This window comes from Monodon monoceros, unplaced genomic scaffold, assembly GCF_005190385.1.
Source record: "Monodon monoceros isolate NGI ecotype Baffin Bay Population unplaced genomic scaffold, NGI_Narwhal_1 Super_Scaffold_13, whole genome shotgun sequence".
NCBI classification, from domain to species: domain Eukaryota; kingdom Metazoa; phylum Chordata; class Mammalia; order Artiodactyla; family Monodontidae; genus Monodon; species Monodon monoceros.
In genome coordinates, this window is record NW_021703769.1 from 57,558,417 (window position 1) to 57,577,523 (window position 19,107).

General features: G+C 56.6%; 1 protein-coding gene across 6 annotated transcripts in view; it reads left to right on the forward strand.

The window, feature by feature from the left end:
- Positions 1 to 18,789, forward strand: part of CLEC16A (C-type lectin domain containing 16A) — a 210,929-nt gene extending 192,140 nt beyond the window's left edge. For 2 of the 6 annotated variants that reach the window (XM_029219255.1, XM_029219256.1), the window contains exons 22-24: positions 4,810 to 4,971; positions 11,532 to 11,651; positions 15,237 to 18,789. In XM_029219255.1, coding sequence (XP_029075088.1) covers positions 4,810 to 4,971; positions 11,532 to 11,651; positions 15,237 to 15,592 — 638 coding nt within the window. In that variant the 3' untranslated portion in view covers positions 15,593 to 18,789. Of the gene's footprint in view, positions 1 to 4,809; positions 4,972 to 11,527; positions 12,117 to 15,236 lie in introns of all 6 variants that reach the window. The other 4 variants (XR_003792983.1, XM_029219259.1, XM_029219257.1 and 1 more) reach the window with 4 other exon arrangements.
- The last annotated feature ends 318 nt before the right edge of the window (positions 18,790 to 19,107 follow it).

The window sequence follows — 19,107 nt, forward strand, 5'->3', positions numbered from 1 at the left end:
AGCCAGGAGACCCTCACTCACGGTACTGTGTTTCGCATAAAGACGTGAAGACTCGTGGAGAAGAGGGGGCTTGTCCAAGGTCACAAGGCCGTTTGGGCAGAGCTTCAATTCGAACTTGGGGTTCTGACTCCCAGCCGGGTGCTCCCTCTACCAGTGGACCTAAAATAGAAGGCTGACCTTTTTGTGGTATTTTTGTACTTGACAAACAATGGGGAGTTACTCATGAGTTCACCTTCCCAGAATAACTGTCAGAATGGGGCCAAAGGGCAGCAGGAAGACCCCAGCCTGACCCTGTGAAGCCCAGGGCTCCTGGAAAGTGAGGGGTGCATTTCACGGTTGGCCCGCCTGCTATGGAGCTTGGCGTCTGGCCCCAGCTGTGGGGAGGTTCTTAGTGGGTCCAGGGGAGAGAGCTTTGGAGGCCAGAACAGATCCCAGGGCTGTGTTAGGGACCCAGCAGCTTCAGCCTGCCCAGCTCCCAGGCGGCTCGTGTGCCTTCCTTCATCCTCCATTCGTTTTCTGGTTCAAGATACTATTTGTGGTAGGAGTCCTGGAAAATTCAGACAAGCTTGAAAAAATTAAACAAACTCACCACAGCAAACCACCTGGTTCTCCCGCGACTTCTGCTTCAATCCCTCCAATCTATTTGCTCTGCTCCCTGTACAAGGAGGGAGGCAGAGCCTAAATTTTGTTGTTTTTGTTTTTTTTTTACCTTTTATTTTTTTACAACAGTGGGAGCAGGTGGGACGTGCTCTTTCTAACCATTTTTTATTTACTACGTCTTGAGCGTTTCCCTCAGCACTTCATCTGCTTTTTTTTTTTTTTTTTTTTTTTTGCGGCACGCGGGCCTCTCACTGCTGTGACCTCTCCCATTGCGCAGCACAGGCTCCGGACGCGCAGGCTCAGCGGCCATGGCTCACGGGCCCAGCCGCTCCGCGGCACGTGGGACCCTCCCGGACCGGGGCACGAGCCCGTGTCCGCTGCATCGGCAGGCGGACTCTCAACCGCTGCGCCACCAGGGAAGCCCCACTTCATCTGCTTTTACGCCAGCATGTCTAACAGCGGCCGAGGATTTGGTCAACCCGGCGTAGGAGACTCGATTTGGCTTTTGCCTGATTGGTGGATGTTCCGAGTGCCTCCAGCTCCCTGTCACACACACCAGTGCTTTGAACATCTGTGGACCCACCCACGGCGCCTTCCGCAGCATCAGTCAGGTTCTAGATGGGAAATCAGCCGGCTGGTGTGAAAACCCATACGGCCTTTGATACGCATCTCACAGGCGGTTCTTGAGACATGCTCGGCGACGGCCAAGAATTTTATCTGCTGGAGGAGCTCTCAGGGAGACCTGTTTGCCTGTGCACTTGTCCCATGATCTCTGGCGCATCTGTGCGTTTGCAAGTACTTGGCAGCCTGTGTGTGTGTTTGACTCGCGCCCAGAAAACCCCTCGGCACCCCCGCCAAAGCTACTTCATCGAGAACTGCCTCCCCGGGAGAAGAGCAGGGGGCCAGGTGCTTGTCTTGAGTTCTCTGCAGAGCCCTCCTGACCCCTGACATGTCAAACTGGCTCTCAAAGTGTTGCCACCTCGATTTGGGGAGGAGCCCCATGAAATTGCAAGGGGAGTCTGGGCACCGAGCTAAAAAACAAACAAAAAACTTCGCTGAGCCTTTCTGTGTCCCCATGCCATGGAAAGAAGGGAGGTGGATTTTTAGTAGCAGCAGACAAGGGAAAGATGCATTCAGTTGCCTCTGCTCAGCTAGACCCGCAAATGGGTGGTATCAGCGGTTGGTGATTTTTTTTTTTTCTCTCTAACTCTTAGCACCTACAGAAGGTGCACCATATTTTTTGTCAACCTATGGCTTGACCCCTAATACGTTCTCCAAATGAAGGAACTTGAGTATCCTGACCTCAGTCTCAGCATCTCGTCTGCTACCCCACGCACTCCACCCCACATGTCTTACAGTAATAAACCAGGGCGTTAAAGTGCATGAGAGAGAAGATGTGTGTCTTTTCTTTTTGTGGGGGGGGGGGCCGCATTGGGTCTTCGCTTGCTGCATGTGGGCTTTTCTCTAGTTGCAGCGAGTGGGGGCTACTCTTCGTTGCGGTGCGCAGGCTTCTCATTGTAATGGCTTCTCTTTGTTTCGGAGCACAGGCTTTAGGCACACGGGCTCAGTAGTTGTGGCACACAGGCTCAATAGTTGTGGCTCGCAGGCTCTAGAGCGCGGGCTCAGTAGTTGTGGCACACGGGCTTAGTTGCTCCGTGGCACGTGAGGTCTTCCTGGACCAGGGATCGAACCCATGTGCCCTGCATTAGCAGGCAGATTCTTAACCACTGCACCACGAGGGAAGTCCCAAGATGTGTGTCTTAAGAGAAGAGGTGGGTGACCACCTTGGTGACTGCCACGTCATTCCTTCGTTCTGTCTGGGGCGTTTGTCGGGAATGTAACAGGGTCGGCTTAGTCTCAACTCCCTTACCACACTCTCCGGCCCCTCTGTTCACGGTTCTGATAAATAAGCAGCTCAGGGAAAACTGTCCTGACGTTTTGATTTGTTAAGGAGTGATTCATTTTCAAGGCAAGTAAACAGCTTGTAAACTTGGGGGTTTACCACTTGAAGTGATTAAGAAGTAAGCAGCTATTAGGCTGGTTCTGTGGGGCTGTGGCTGCCTGCCCCCTGGGAATCTTCCTGACTGGTGTTTGGATTCGCCTTGATGCTTGCCGTGCTTAATCAGAGGCCCTGCCACCACACACACAGTATATCACATGATGCCTCTTCCTGAGAACTCCAGCACGGTAATCTTGCTGTTGTCCGCCGTAAGTGGGTGCGGGGAATTCACCCACCGTGCTCCCTCCAGGCCTCGCATCTGCATGCAGTCACATCGCCTGGAACCCGGGATGGCCTGGCTGGGGGTATAAATAGACCCAGCTTTTGATCCTTAGACAAAAATAATCTTACACAAACATTAGTACAAAAGAGCTTCTCCACGGTGGCTGGGTGTGGGTTCCCCTAAGTCCTGAGGTGGGGACAGAGCATCGGGTCCCCTTGCATGCGCCGCCTCCCCAGGCCTGCCCACCAGTGGGTGGAGGGAAGGAGGCTCAGGGAAGTGGGGAGACTTGCCCAGGACCCCGCGGCTGGTAAGCGAACGGATCAGTATGGAGCCCAGGCTTTCCTGGTGCCAGAGCCAGTGCCCCCATCCTCTTCCAGGCTGTGCACACTGTTTCCATCGAGGGCCAATATTTCAGGCTTTGTGGGCCCTGCAGCCTCTCTTGCAACGGCTCAGTGCTGCCGTTGTAGCTTGAAAGCATCCGCAGGCAGAATGTAAGCAAAGGGCATGGCTGTGTTCCAGTAAAACTCCAGTCAGAGGGCCATAGTTCTCCAACCCCTGCTCGACACCCCGCTGCCTTCCTGAGTTCTGAGAAAGGCGTGGTCAGGCCTGGAGAACCTGCTGGAAGAAGTGTCAGTGGGCTCTGGGCCGAGTGAGGTGCAGGCGGCGCAGATGGACAGCATGAGGTTTGGGGCCAGGCTGAGTGTGCCTGGGGTGGCAAGGCTTGATGTGACTGGCCAGGAGGGTTGGGGTCCCCACTCTCAGGTGGGAGGAGGACTTGCCCCCATCCCTGCCCTGACTTGGTGCAGAAACAGGCTGGGGCACAGAGCACAGAGCTCCTGGGGAACCAGCACAGTCTGCACAGGCTCCTGCGAGCGTCGACGAGGAGTTTGTTCCTTGAGAGCTTTCCCGTGTTCTGTGGATGAAATCAGAAGCCGCGGCCCTTTAGAAAAGCAGGCTGTACCAAGGGCAGGAGTCACGGTCTGGGAAGGCACATGCCTACCGGAGGAGGGGCTCCGGCGCGGCTCGGTCAGAAGGGCCCCCTCCCATCTTAGAGAACAGCCTGCTCCCACCGTGTGCCAAGCGCCGAGCAGGCTGGATGGGCCTGCTTGTACCCCCCTTGTTCTCCCCTTGTACCCCTGCTGCAGCGGGGTGGGGAGAGGCCGGTGACACACGGCCCACCGGCAGCTGGGAAACGACACTGGGCACGCGTCCTAGTGCTTCTGCTGGTGAAGCAGGGTTTGCCCAGGTCTGCAGGTCTCCAAATTGTGAGGCTCCTCCACTCCCCCGGGCTCTTCCCGGGCTGGAAAGGCTGCAGGCCCCAGAAATGTGCGGTCCCCGTCTCCAAACCTGGAGTTGCTCTGAGGGCCAAGTGAATCTCTGTGATTGCTAGCTTTTCACCAGAGCTTTCCTTCTTCCCACCAAACTCGCCACCAGACCTGCCAGGGCAGAGCAGATTCTCTGGCAGGGAGCGTTTTCAGGGTCTTCCCTCCCGTCCAGTGCGGCGTTAAGAGCCCCTGGCAGAACTTGAGTGTGTGAGCAAAGGTCCCGAGGTTCGGCCGTGAGGATGTCCCAAGTCCCTCTGTGAACTTCACCAGGACGCCTCTGAGCCCCGAGGCTGTGTGTCCCCTTCAAGGGCGCAGCCGGCGCGGTGCAGAGCCAGCATCAGCACCGATTTACGGCTCAGCCCCGCCCCAAGCCCCCCGCACCCCGGCTATGGCGGCTGCACCCTTTCCCTTGAAACAGCTTCGCAGCGTGCCCAGGTCAGTCCCAGGCCCGGCGAGCTCAGCTGATAACGGGGAGCAGAGCCAGACTCCGAAGGAGCCCGCTTTGTGTCGCTTAGCGCCACCCTCATGCGGAGGCCCCCAGCCCAGCCTTCGCGGTGGGAGCTTTCCCAGGGGGCCACACGCGCCGTCCCGGGGGAGGTGGCACCCCTCCCGCCAGGCCGCCTGTCCGTCCCGCCGGGTCACGTCCCCGCCTTGTCTTGCAGGCTTCGCCGTGGCCCAGTGCATGAACCAGCACAGCTCATCCTCCCTGTCCTCGCCGTCGCCGTCTGCCAGCGGGAGCCCCAGCGGCAGTGGGAGCGCCAGTCACTGCGACTCGGGGGGCGCCCGCTCGTCGTCCAGCCTCTCGGCCGCCCAGAGCCCTGCAGGTATTGGCCACGGACACGGTGCCATGGGGGGACTTGAGGGAACCCTGCGACCCCTCCACCTGAGAGCCCTGACCCCCACCTGCTCCTCACCACCGTGTCTGGGGACAGTGCCACTCGGGGTTCCGCATCCACTGGGACGTGGCTGTTGGCAGCGGGCGGCTGGCTCGGCTCCCCGCAGGGGAGGAATCACTCCCTTTGCAGGCTGGCCCGCTGGAAGGCCTCCCCGGCGGCAGGTAGCTGAGCCTAAATTCTCCCCATTATCACCTCCGGAGTCTTAGGTGTCACGAGGAGGGGTCTCCCAGACGTGATTGTTTGAACTCTGGCGAAAGAACCGTGTCTCTGCTAATTTTTTTTTCTCCTCCATAACACACCAGTTTCTTCTTTAAATGTTTGGTGCAGTCCACTTGTCTGTGACGAGGGGGTGCATCTTGCCGCCCTTTTGAGAGTCTGTCAGGGTGGGCTAGAGTCACATCCTGCCCTCCTGTAACTGTCACAAATGTAGATGTGGCACGGAGAGACCCCATGAGCAGGGAGCCTGGAGTGAGATGTGTGCGTGGTCACCCTGTGCTCTGAGCTGCCGTGAGCCCCTCGCACGTGAGCCCCTCGCCGCAGTGCCTGAGATCCCGGGAGTGCAGATGCCGGCTTATTTCCTGAGCAACGCGGCCCCAAAATGCAGCCAGAGGAGCAGGGCCTTGAGAGCACATGACGCTTTGCACCCCGGCGGGGGACCCGTGGTTCTGGAGGGCCCCGGACATCTCTGATTTGAGAGATCACCCCATAACTCTGGTCTGCGCCCCCATTTGGGAACCCTCAGTGTCCTTTGCTGTTCCTGCAGGGTCCCATCCAGAGCCCTCACCCATCATATTTCAGGGACACCTGTGCAAACTCTTGTTAAGTGATGGATCGATGGGTCTTGACAAAAGCGGTGCTCCAGGGCGGCAGCCACCACGGCACCAGGAAATTGGGGGCCCCTGGCCACCGTCCACTCGGCCCCAGAGACAGAGATCCCCTTGGGCTCCCGCACCTCTCTGCAGAGTTTTCAGCTTCCACTTTTCTCAGCAAAGGGTTAACCCCGCCTGGTCTCTGTGCCTGTGGCTCAGGGCACCTCTTGCCTGCAGCCCCTCCCTCCTCCTCCCACAAGCATCCATTACCTCCATCTCCGACTGACATTCATGGGGCCCCGGCAGCAAGGTGACCCTCAAGCCACCTCCCATAGACCCCCGTCCACTCGGCACCTGCTCCCCTCCCTGCCCCAGCCCAGGGAAGATGAATGCCCTGTCTGAGCTATTTCTGAGCCCGACTTAAGGTTGGCTGTGTATCCAAGCAGTTGCTGTTGCTGTTCCCAGGCTCGTAGCTGGGAAGTTCAGACAGAGCTTCCTCAGAAGCCAAGATCAGCCCTCTGCCTCCCCCTGAAGCCTGGTCTCATGCTGGCTCTGGGAACCAGAGTGCAGGGTTGTGTGTTTATGTGCTCACGTTTGTACCCGCGTCCTGCCTGCATGTGCACGGAGCTCTGTGTCTCTGTTGTGTGGACCCAAACACACACACATACTTACAAATGCATTTTGGGTGAAAGGTCTCTTCCTGGTGCCGCTGTGTATGCCTTTTTTCATTTTTAAGGAGGCACAGCCAACAGCTAAGCGAACCAATGAGCCATACACTTCTTTGCCTAAAACTGAAGCCAGCAAAGACCCACATTATCAAAATCGTGCCTGGGTGTGCAGCTGTCCACCTGACTGTGGGCCCTGGGGCTCTGCACCTTGCTCACCTTGCACCTTACACTAGTTTCTTTGTTCTTGGCCTCCCTCAGCCCCTCTGTCTCTACCCCCACCATCCCCTGCTCGGTGCCAACGACATGTCTTCTCAACTCAGAAATGCAGGAGCTGTTAGCCTGGCTGTCAGGTCGATAAGTGATGGTCAGGCCCCCAGGTGTCTGCTCCCGATCGGTGTGTCCCTGGCAGGCCTGCGGAGGCAAGCGTGCAAGGCCCCATTTTTTATGCTGCCTGACAGTAAAAGCCTGGGGCCCAGCCTGCCTGTCCAAATCTCCGTAGACACTGAAATAACTCACCTCCTGATGCAGGGCCGTCCTGTTGGGCGGCTGGTGCTTCCGTCTCCACTGAGGAGCCAGCTGTTGATCCCTGGAAGGAGAGAGCATTGGTGCCCACGGGCTAGGGCGGCAGATCTCAGGAGGACCATCAGTCGCTTCCTCTCAATGCCAAACTTGCAGGCCGGCCTTCAGCCACCGGGTGCATCCAGAGAACACCACGTGGGGTTTCCATGTTCCCTGTAGGGCAGGTCTACCCAGATGGTTCCAGCATCTGCCTGGTGTCCTACCGAGCCATGCTGGATGGAAGAAGAGAGGCAGGTTTTTGTTGGGACAGGTGCCCTTCTGCCCGTTCCCTGGTTGACGTCAGCCCAGGGTGGTGGCCCAGTGTTCAGGCGTCTGATTTGGAAGCCACCAGACTTTCCACCGCAGGGCCTGGCCACCACCTGCCAGAGGCAGCATCCTTGGAGGGCCAGCCGGGGCCGCAGGATGGGCCAGGACCTCTCCTCCACAGCCCACCCAGCCTGGATGGCAAACAGCTGCAGCCCAGCCACGGAGCCACTTGTCCTCAAAGTGGTTTTGGAGGACACAGTGCAGAATCAGAAGCATTCCTGACCCTGTGTTTCCAGAGCTTCCCGGAGTCCAGGAAGTTCTTAGAGTGGAGAGCAGCCACCAGGCCCTTTGCAGCCGGAATTAGCAAACTCCAGGGGCTTCTTTGCTCTTGAAGCCACACTTTGCACGTCAGGGTTTGGTCAGGAAAGCACCTGAGAGATACCATCTACCAGGGCATGAGACAGGCCCAGTTTTCCATGTCTCTGCTCCATTGGGTCGAAACCTGGAATCGCGCAGGGATACCCGTGAAAGCCAGGGGCAACCCTCGCACTCTCCGCCATTGCTGTGGCCTGCCCCCCCCACCCCGCCCAGCCCTCTGGGCGTGCGCCCACCACGGGGCGTCCCGGCAGGCACTGCTCCCAAAACCCACGTGTCAGGCACGGTGCTCGCAAATACCTTACAGACACCCCCTTGTTGCGTCCTACCGCCCTCCCGCCTCACACTGTGCTGTTGAAAACACGGGGGCTCGGAGAGGCCACACAGCTTGGCCATGCGCTGCAGCTGGTAGCAGGGGGGCCCAGATAGGGACCCAGCCTTGGCAACCCAGAGCCCTACTCCGCCTCCTGAGACAGCCCAGTGGAGCATCGCTTCGGTTCCTAAGTCTGTCCCAGGTGCCTCCATGGGGCGTCCCTGAGACCTGGGCCCCGGGTTCCGATCGCGGTTGGGGGCCGCCTATGAAGGGCGCGCATCTCTCCTCCCCACACGACGGTTGCTCTAGAGCCAGATGAAGAGCCTCAGCCCATTCACAGAGGCCCAGGTGGCTGTGCAGCCCCAGCCGGCGAAAGCAGGGCTATGCAGCTCCAGGTGGGGGGAAGCCCAGTGGTCCCCAAATCAGCAGCAAAATGGACCCCAGACGGCCGCCTCTGCCTGCCCAGATGGGCTCACCCCCAGATGAGGGTGTGAAACTGTTCTGATGCTCGGTTGTGTTTTCCGCCTCCGCCCTCTGTCCAGCCCAGGGGGCCTTAGCGTTCCCTGCCTGGGGTTGAAAGAGGCCCACGCTTATCCCTAATACAGATTTCCTCAGCTTCCCATGGGGCCTCCAGTCTGAGCGCCTCAGGCCTGATCTCAGAAGGGTCCCTCTGAGCGTGGCCCTCCACCTGCCAGCCCCGACACCCCACCTAAGAAGCTCTTCTCTCTGCCTCTTACTACCTCGGCCTTGGTACCCCACGCCACCCGCTACTATGCACATGTCCTAGGCACAGAGGGTAGCAAAGCATGGAAGGCACAGGCTGGCAGGGGAGGACCACACAGATAAGTGTCCAGTTATAAGCTGTGAACTGGAGGCTGCGGGCGGGGCCAGAGACTCCCAGAGAAGGTGTCACTGGAGGTGAAAGCCCGAGGATGAGGGGGTGACTGAGCCAGGGCTCCCTGAAGAAGGTGGCCTTCGGGTGTCATACAATCCACCAAGGCCCAGCCCGGAAACTGCCTGGTGACAAGTTGATTCCTTTTCCCTGTCTTTCTGGGATTTACCTATCAATTCCACTCTTCCACATACAGACCCAGGGGGCGGTCTGTGTTTGAGAAACAGCCCCTATGCCCATCAGGGCCGAGGCCCAAGTGGCGGCTGCAGACCCAGCGCAGGCAGAGGGACCATCACCAGAAGGGGGAAGGGACACCGCCTAGAGGCGTCACCACTTTGCCAGTCGCCCAGAGACACCCTCTGCGCTGCTTCTGAGTCTCCTTCACACACCAAAGGCACATGGTAGACCCTTGTGAGTGGCTTCTCAGCAAGTACAGGCCCTCAAATCGGGGCCAAGAGACACCCCAGACAGAAAGGTCAAAACTGAATTCTGTGGTAACCAAAGGAACCAACCAGAAAGAGTTGGGGGCAAGGGGATTTTATTTTCATTGTCGATTATTTACCTGTTAAAGCTGTGCCCAACAGGGTTTACCGTCTGGTTTTAACACCTGATGCATGAGCCCACCTGTTCCCATTGTCCTTTAAAGACAGTGCCCTGAAATCCTCTAGTCTTTCCGGGGAGGGCTGGGCGCCCCACACTGTGGAAAAGTCCAGGAACCTCTTGCCTGCTCATCCGGCATAGCCAGCCTCGTGGGCCTCGGCTTGTTCCCCAGGGAGAAAATTACGGGGTTGGAATCGGCATTTTTCTTTCCTTAAACATTTTATGGTTTTGAGAAGCTGAAATTGCAGAAAACATATGGCGGGAAAGAGAAAATAGATCCAATTTTAGAGCCAAATGTAGGATCAGTAGGAATACTTTAGAAACATCTTCTGGGTTATGCCTGTACACGCGCACACACACACGCGTGCGCGCACACACACACGCACACACAGCGTGGGATTCTAGTAAGAAAGCCGTCTCCTCAGCTAAGAGCTCCGTGACCTACACCAAGTTCCTCAAACAGCCACTCTGCCTCCAATCTCCAATCTGTTGCGTTTCACAGGTGTTCTGGGTGAGCCACTTTGAGGAGGATGACAGAAAATTGTTTGTTAAAAAATGAAGTCATAGGCTTCCCTGGTGGCGCAGTGGTTGAGAGTCTGCCTGCCGATGCAGGGGACGCGGGTTCGTGCCCCGGTCCGGGAAGATCCCACATGCCGCGGAGCGGCTGGGCTCGTGAGCCATGGCCACTGAGCCTGCGCGTCCGGAGCCTGTGCTCCGCAACGGGAGAGGCCACAGCAGTGAGAGGCCCGCCTACCACAAAAAAAAAAAAAAAAAAAAAAAAGTCAGACTAAAGGCCAGGCTGCTCTTTCCAGCATCCATTTTCAGACCCAGGGAGTTCTGAGCTGGGGCCACTCTGACTCTCCCCTAAGGGTTTATAGAAAGAAGGAAGAGCTTGGTTCCTGGTGGCCCCTGTCCTGGGAGCCTGACACGGGCCTTCCCTCCCCCATCCTCACCTGCTCCCTGAGACGGTTGTCTGAAAGTATGACCTTCACCCCAGGGCACCATCCCATTTGGGCCAACTGAGCACCAGACAGCCCAGGACCGACCTGCGTGTTACTGAACCCGGGCACCGTGGTCAGGTGGGACTTTTAAGGACAAAACCCCAAGCCAAACGTGTTCTCTTTTCTCCCCAGTTTTATCCATGACGTTAATTTTTTTTATTGCGGTAAAATACACGTAACATCAAATGTGCCATTTTAACCATTTTTCAGCCTACAGTTCAGTCCATTCGCCTTGCTGTGCTCCGTGGCACTCATCTTAAGCTCTGCTGTAATCCCGATTGTGTCTCAGAGGTGGCGGTTCCTCCCCAGGGAGATGCTCCTAACGTTTTTGTTGCAGCCGCTTGGCATCTGCCCTCAGATCTTGCTGCTGTGGTTCAGTCTTGGTTTCAAAGGTGCGGATCACCAGAGTGTGGCCGGGAGAGTGTCACCTCGTGGCTGGGGAGGGGGTGACTAGGGAGGGGGTCACGGGAGGCTCTCCCAGAGCCACACTGGTGGCTTCGGTGGCTGCCACTGAGAGCCCTCGGCCTCATCAGTTGGGGTCAGAAATCTGCTTGTTTCCCTATAACTGCTCTGGCTCCGATCCCCCAACCACACACCCTTCCCTCCTCAGACTGGCCCATGGATGCAGGGTTTTCATCTTCACCGACAGGCAGTTCTGTTCCTCCGCCCCCGAGGGTGCTCAACGAGACCAAGTGTCGCCGATGACCCCAAGAATTTCCTTCCCGACAGGACTGACCTCCGCCGTCTTTACCCGTCTTTGAGTCCCACGAGCGGATGATCTGGTTCTTAGCTGCCCCAACACCGCCTCATCGTGGGGGGCGGAATGGGGGTGTCCTACCTGCATGGGGGCAGCGTCACCAGCACCCGCTGGTTCAGGCCCCCCTGCCTCACGCTCTCGTCGATGCTTCGCGTCCATCGCTGCTCTGTGTCCCCTCTCCATGTCACCTTCTCCGTCCCGTTGTTAAAGGCTTTCTATGATCTGTCGCTGTGTTTCCCTCTAGTCAGGAGTGGCAGGAAAGGACGCCGGCGAGTGTTCAGCCTGTCGGAGGCCGACAGTCACGGCGGCCACTGGGTTTAGTGCTTCGATCGGCAGCTGTCACGGCACCTCTGGCACGGTCATTGCAGGCAGGTCTCCTCCGGTAGCCTCCTCGGCCCGCGACGCCCCTGCACGCTGCATTTCCACACCAGCAGGCTCCCAGGACGCCAGGCGAGGGCACGGGGAGCCCGGGCCACCAACCCGAGCCGTTTCCTCAGCTCCAGTCCCTTTCTGGCCTCATCCCGCCTGAGGACCAAAGCCCCGGCCCTTCACCCCTGTGTCAGCTCCTCCGAGGCAGCCCTGGGCAGCCTGGAAACGCTGTCCTCCGCACCAGGCTCGGTGCAGGCCCTGAGCTAGGGGGGGTTCTCCAGCCCCATCCCCACAGGGCCCCCCCAGTTTAGGCCACAAGGGTTGGGCAGTAGAATTTGCAAAAAGCCACAAAGAAGTCAACTAGTTGCTTTTTTTCTTTTCCTTTTCCCTTTATCCCCCAGCCTTGCTCGAAGCTAAGTGGTAGATTCCATCACGTTCCAGCCAGAGGCCAAGTCATTTCACTTGTAAGCGCACTGGCAGATGTGACTCCATCATCTCCCCTTCTTGCGTTTAGAGCTCCAAATAGTGGCCGCGGGTGGGCCGTGGTCACTGCCACCCTCCCGCGATGCTTCTCGTAAGGTTTCCCACCTGTGCCCTCCCGCTGGGCAGCCGCACTTGCCAGGCAGGAGCCTTTGCCTTCTCTTGTGTTTAAAAGCTGCTTCCTCTGAGCTTTGCCCTCCAACTTGCTGTGCTGCACTGTCCTTTTCTTCCCCATGTCTCTCAGTCCCACCTCCCCTGGCCTGAGTACATCCAATCCTCATTTTTATTGGAAACTGTCACTCACTCGCCAGGGGTCAGCTGAGCCCCTGCCCTAGAGCCACAGATCAGCTTCCGAGGGTGCCAGCCAGGGACTCAGGGGACCCGCTGCCTTGGTGTCAACTTGAGGCAGCACCATGGGGAGGCCGAGCATCCCTCACGGGAACCTGGACATTGGGCTTTCCCGCTCCAGCCTCCACTCGTTTCCTGGGTCAGGCCCCAACTTGTGCCCTCAGAGCTTGGAAACACCAGCAGGTGAGCGAGGCCAGAGGGTCAGCGGTGGCCGCTGTGGGTTGACCATACACTGACCATAAACTGTGTCCTCGCTAGGTAATTTTCCCCCCGTGGGAACTTGGCAGAGTTCTTGGTTTTTTTCTGCCTCTTGAATGCATAAATTTGTAGCTAACATTCAGGAAGCAGTTCTTGGTTTAAAAATAGGTAGGTAGGGGGCTTCCCTGGTGGCGCAGTGGTTAAGAATCTGCCTGCCAATGCAGGGGACACGGGTTCCAGCCCTGGTCCGGGAAGATCCCACATGCCGCGGAGCAGCTAAGCCCATGCACCACAACTACTGAGCCTGCGCTCTAGAGCCCGTGCTCCGCAATAGGAGACAACACCGTGATGAGAAGTCTGCACACTGCAACGAAGAGTAGACGCTGCTCGCCACAACTAGAGAAAGCCCCCGCGCAGTAACGATGACCCAACACAGCCAAAAATAAAAAAATTTTAATAGGTAGGTAGGTAGATAGATAAATAGGTAGAAAGAACAGTGTAAGAGGAGGTTATTTTTCCTATTAAAAAAAAAATAGGAAGAGTCTGTTTTTCAGGGGAAAAACCAACCCTTTTAATAAAATTGTTGGTTCTTTTCCTAAAGAAGGAACCAGTTTTGTGTGTGTGGCATCGTTCGCTGGTTTATTTGTTTTCTAATATATTTGATAGCAACTTTCCCACACACTTGATCATTCTTATCAGGGATCAGGGAAAGAGGTTTGTCGGCCCTTTTGAGTATCTGCGTGCAAATGCAGACCTGAGCAAAGAGGGAATTCTCACAGAGAAGTCTGGAGAAAACGTGAAAGAAATGCTCTGAAGCTCTGTCTCCAGGTGGCACAAAAGTGCCCTTGGAGAATCAGTCATTTCTAAACTGCCTCGTCAGCAGCTAAGTTGACACGTGGGTCCTTATGTACGTAAGTTCCTGGACACGCTTGTTTGAAGCAAGGTGAGCCTGTACTCAGAGCCCCACGTTCAGATTGCGATGGGTCACAACCTGAGCCCAGGCCTTGAAACCAGCCTGTCACCACAAGGCGTCCTGAGTGGAGCAAATTCATTGAAATTCAGAGAAACCAGAAAGTGTGTGGGGTGTTTACTCAGCATTTGTGGGCTGAGATCACACCTCAAATCATTTTTTCCACTAGTGCTCATCCATGTCCCACTGCCACCCTCTCAGAGCGAGGACAGACCCAAAGCCCCATGCAGTGGTTTTCTCTGGGCCTTATTTCTCTTTAAAAAAAAAAAGAAAGAAAGAACAAAAAGAAGAAAAAAGGCCTTGTGAAGAAGTGACCTGGGGCCTTTCTGAGCTCACCGTGCCCGGGAGTCCTGTGGGAAGCTACGACGTGTCCTTTGGGAGACTTGATCTGTTGCTTGAGTTTCCTCTCCATGCTGGGGATCCTCTTCCTCTCCTTCCTCCCATTCTGTATGCCCTTCGGTTTTATTTTGCTCTTGGTTTTTCCATTCTTTTGCTCTGTGTTCGATTTGCGGTTCTGTTTTGTTTTGGCTTAACTTAAGAAAAAACAAAAAAAATACAACTGATTTAAGTGGAATCACATTGAACCAAAAAATGTCTGCCATCGTCCCAGGGCCCAGAGTGCTTTCAGATTCATCGTCCACACAGTGTCCTCAGCGCCTTTTTGGCCCCAAGATCTGTAACAGAGGAGATTTGCTTTCCAAGCGAGATGCCCACGGCCTTCGTACCCACGTTTTCAAATCACTGGCACATAAAGTCCTGGAAGATGTTTCCCACGAGGGACCCCAGTGGCAGCTGGTATCTCTGTCCAAGCCAGCTCGTCTTTGGAAAGCAAATAGGCCACTTGTCTGTAATCTAATCACGGATTTTGAAAAGCACCAAAAAATGAAATTGCTGCTCCTAAAATAACTGCATTGGGCCACTCCTCCCTTGTGACGTGGTTTCTCTCCGTGGCCCCTGGGGGAGACCCTCGGGATAAGAATGGCCTGAGCGATCACAGCCCCTTTCTGGGTGCTAACTCAGCACTTAGAGGAGGACCAGGCGACAAAACCACAGTCTGAGGTTTTGTTTCAGCTTTGCAAAGCTGAAAAATTGTATAGAATTCCTTTTTTTTTTTTTTTTTTTTTAATACTGCAGTGAGTTCCCTCTTGGGGAAATGTTACCAAATATAGACTCTGGGAATGGCCTGAGGTGATAAGCACACCCAAGCCTGTTCTCTACCTAAATGCATATTTATCATCAGGGAGGTGGTTCACACACAGAGCCTGTCTGGGCTGTTTCCTGGCACCAGGAACTGGGCTTCTGGAACCCACTCATTGGTTCTGCACAAGCCCCTAATGTATCCCTTGCATCACAAGTCAGAGTAACCATGGGCCCTGACAGGTTTCCCCCAGGCCTAGGTAGGGCTGGATTTGCCAGCTTCTGTGTCCCCAGGAGGAAGTGGAGACAAGCTATTCCCCCAGCACATCATCCCCCAACCAGACCTCCCTGGGCCTTTGTTCAGCAGGGGAACAGAGGGTGCCAGCGTGAGCAGAGCATCTCAGAGCTGAGCATACCTTTGTTTTTTCTCCCGCCCCCACCCCCCACCCAGATGACTCCATGACTATGGAACAGCCTCAGCCTAACCTTCCCGACCAGTTGGTGATCATCAGTGAAACAGAAGCAGAGGCCAGGCCCAGCAAGAGCCTGGCGAGGAGCGCGGACGTGGAGACAGTCAGCCTGTGCCCCAGCCTCATCCCCGCCCAGCAGCCCACCATCTCCCTGCTCTGCGAGGACACTGCCGACACGCTGAGCGTGGAGTCACTGACCCTCGTCCCGCCCGTCGACCCCCATAGCCTCCGCACCCTCACCGGCATCCCCCTGCCACCCACACCAGCCGCGGTGGGCACAGGGACCCCGGGCGAGGGGGCTGCGCAGCCAGAGCCAGCAGGCCCCGCTGAGCACTGAGTTGACCTCCCTTCGTGCGTGCGGCCCCGCTGGCAGGGACCCGGAGCAGCTGACACGACAGACACCTCGGGAGCGTCTGAAGTTCTCCTCGGCCCCAGTAACCGCCTCGAACCATCCTTGCAGTCCTTTGCTCCATTTGAATTCCCCTTTTACTTCACACCTCTTTGAGAGCAGGCTGGGACCAGTGGCGACACCCCAGCGAACCCAGATGACTGAGGCAGAGGAGGTTGGGCTGGTGGCAGAGCCCACGGCCCCAGGGCAGCAGGACCCACCGACAACACTCCCTTCATCAGCCAGCCCCTCCCCAGTCTCGAAGGTCCTCTGCCACCGTCCCCAGGGAGCACAGAAGAAGCGGACGTGGTCACTTTGTGTAGAAATTTGTAGAAAAGCAAACTTCGATAAACATCTCCTTTGGACATTTATTCCTGCTTCTGGCAGCAGATGAAAAACATCTATTTTAAAAGTTCAAAAAAAATCCTCCACCCTGAGGTTTGATGTCATGTTAGAAGTGTAATACTACTGTTGAGATTTCATTTGCATTTTGCCTTGAACTTCCCAGCGTTTTGGGTTTAGAGTTCTCAGTCTGGCTTTCTCCATTGTCTTAAGGGATTCCATTTCTTTATTACTCACTAACTCTGCAAGCCTGTGGAATGATAAAAGTCCCTTCCTGGAAAGGTTAGAGTATTTTTTAAGCAAAAATAAGGGAGAGACTCATATTCTCAGGTACACACAGAGCTGGGAGGACCGAAAGTTTCTCTGCCGTGGCAGCCCAGGGGCCTTGCGTTACCCAGAAGATCTTTCCGTGAAAGGGGGATAGTGCGGTCAGCTCCCCGCTCAGGACCATTCCTCGTCTCTCCGGACTGAAACCAAACAGGACGGTTTTCCGGCATCACCTTCGGTTGTCCCCATCTCTCTATTTGTCTAAGAACGATTTGGGACTGCAGACACTCGAGCCCCTGTGGCCGTGATGGAAAGGAAAGGCCATGGAAACCGTCCTCTGAGTCCGTTGCCTGCTGCTCAGTGGTGTGGGTGCCTGCATGCAGGGACATCCCGAGAGCCAGCCCCCGCCCAGCTGCAAGGACGTGACGTCCGAGCTCATAGGGCCATCCTAGGAGCTCGGGGTTTGTCCCTCTTCCTCTCAGCTGCTGCTGTAAAGATGCAAGCTCATTTTTAAAATGGAAACCCCCAGTTCCTTCTCCATTTGGGCTGGGTGTGTGCAGGCCAGGTCTCCGCTATATCCGATAAAGCTCCCAAAATGTTCTTTCTACTCAGCCAGGCAAGGCCAATCGACCCTCACCTCTCTGGTTGATGCTCAGACCTTCCAAAACTTGCCTCCACGTGTCCCCCAGGAGTGCCAGCACCCATGGTGTCAGTGTCAGCCGGTCCGGGTTATCAGGTGGCCTCAGGAAATGCTCCGCACGCTTACCTCTTAGAGGACCCGCTCCCCAGTACCTCCCCCAATCTGCTGTCAGGCAGGGCCTGCCCGGGCCAGACTTCAGCCTCCTGAAGAACACACTGGTCCCCTGAGGAAGGGGAGTGGCGCCTGCGGGACAGATCTCTCCAGCCTTAAGAAGCCCTCCGGGCAGGTGACCCCAGCCAGCACCAACAGGGGAAAGACCCAGCTCAGAAAGGCAGCCATTTAGGCAGAAATTCCAGGGGCCCTGGCAAGGAGGGACAAGCCATGACCTTCAGGAGAGTCCCCTGGAAAGGACAGGCAGGGGGAACGGAAAGAGGGAGAAAGTCCATGTTGTCAGGGACAGGGGCCCCCTGGTTATTCTGCCAGGATGCAGCGGCAGGCCAGCCCCAGAGCCACTCACTGCCGGTTTTGAAACGATTCTGGAGCAGCAGAAATGAGAGGCCAGTGACCTCCCAGCCGGTGGCATTATCGTGAGGAACAAGCTGAGGCATGTGGACCCTGCCCTGGGACCACCAGCCTGCTGTCTGAAATCCAGTGGCTCCAGGTGGCTTCAAGCTCTACGGGAGGAAAGTCTCGGCCGGGGGACAGCATGCCCAGGAGGACCCGCAGCAGTATCACCCAGGCAGGAGAGCTGAACGCAGCCCAGTCTCCATGGGCTCTTGAATAGCAGGTGCGATCAGACCAAGCTTCCGCCCCACGTCTGGCCCAAGGGCAGGCCTCTCCCCGGGTGGGCTCAAGGGGTTGGTTGTGGGCAGCCCACAGCCGGCTGGCAGCCAGGTCTCCACTGTCTTGGCAGCAGTGGCACAGCTATGTCTTCAGGAGCCCCCAGAAAATCTAACAGTGGGGGCACCTCCGGAGGGGCCCGTCCAGACAGCAGGTGCTGGGACTCTGGGGCAGAGAGGTAGAGCCAGGAATCCTTGGCGAGCCCGGGGCAGGGGCCATGGCCTGTGACACGTGAGTACCAGACTCGGATCTCTGGGATCGGCCTCAGCAGGCCCATCCAGCCCGCTATCTCCATGTCCCCGCAGAGACCCTCCCCAAGTCCACATCGGGCCCACTGGGTTTGCCAAGTCAGGGGCAGGGCTGGCCACATGAACCCCCAAACGTCAGCTTTGAAAGTTGCTGGGGAGAAGCACATGTCCTTTCCAGTTTGGGACTTTGAGCCAGCGAGGACGCCTCTCAAAGTCAGACAGGTACGTGCCCCCCACCCCGGGGGGGCGGGTGGGAGGGATTGTCCTCCTGCCACCAGCAGGCCCTCTGTGCTGCCCTTCCCCCCATCAAGCCTGCCCTGCTTGCTGCTCTCTGCAGAAGGCAGCTCCCACCCAAGCACCTGCACTGTGACCTGGGGGTGAGCGAGGAAATGCACCTCTTAACAGGCATACACCAAGATTTCTCTAAGGTCTCAAGATGCACTGTTCAAAAAGGCACAGGGTGAACCAATTCTCATCTTCTTTTCTAGACGCAATAAATAAGAAATATTTAATGTAGTCATGATGATATTGGGCATAAACTGTAAGGGTTCCTTAAGTTCCTCTGAGTTGAAAATATGTAAATAATTCTTGTCCCAAGGAGGAGCGGGGTTGGGAAACCTCATGCTTCTGGGCTACGGGACTGTTCCAGGGAAGTACCTGCTCTCGCAAGCATGACTCATGTTTCGTGGGTACTGAACACGAGAGTGGAAATGAAAACTGGAACTTCCTTGTAAATCTGAACTTGGCAATAAAAGAAAAAAAGTTACCAAGAGTGTGGCTGCTGCTCCATGGCTCTGTGGCGGGAAGGCCACGGCCAGGCAAAGGGGAAGGTCCTTGGCCGCCTGCAGCTGCTTGGCGAGGGGCAGCAGCTGGGCCCCGGGATCCCCACTTCCTTAAAGGGAGGTGGCGTAGCTCCTACCCAGGGCTGGGAGAACGCCTCAGGTGCTCCCTTCAGAAAGGGCCCCAGCTTCAGGCAGGTGCCGTGAGCCTGGTCCATGTCTCCATCCCTCAGCTGTTGGGCTCCAATGAGCCTCAGGTTCCACGCCCGGAGGGCGGGCTCCTTACATTCCTGTCTCACAGGCCAAGCACAGCCCGGTGCACCAGGGCGTGGGGAGCCTGTGCGATGT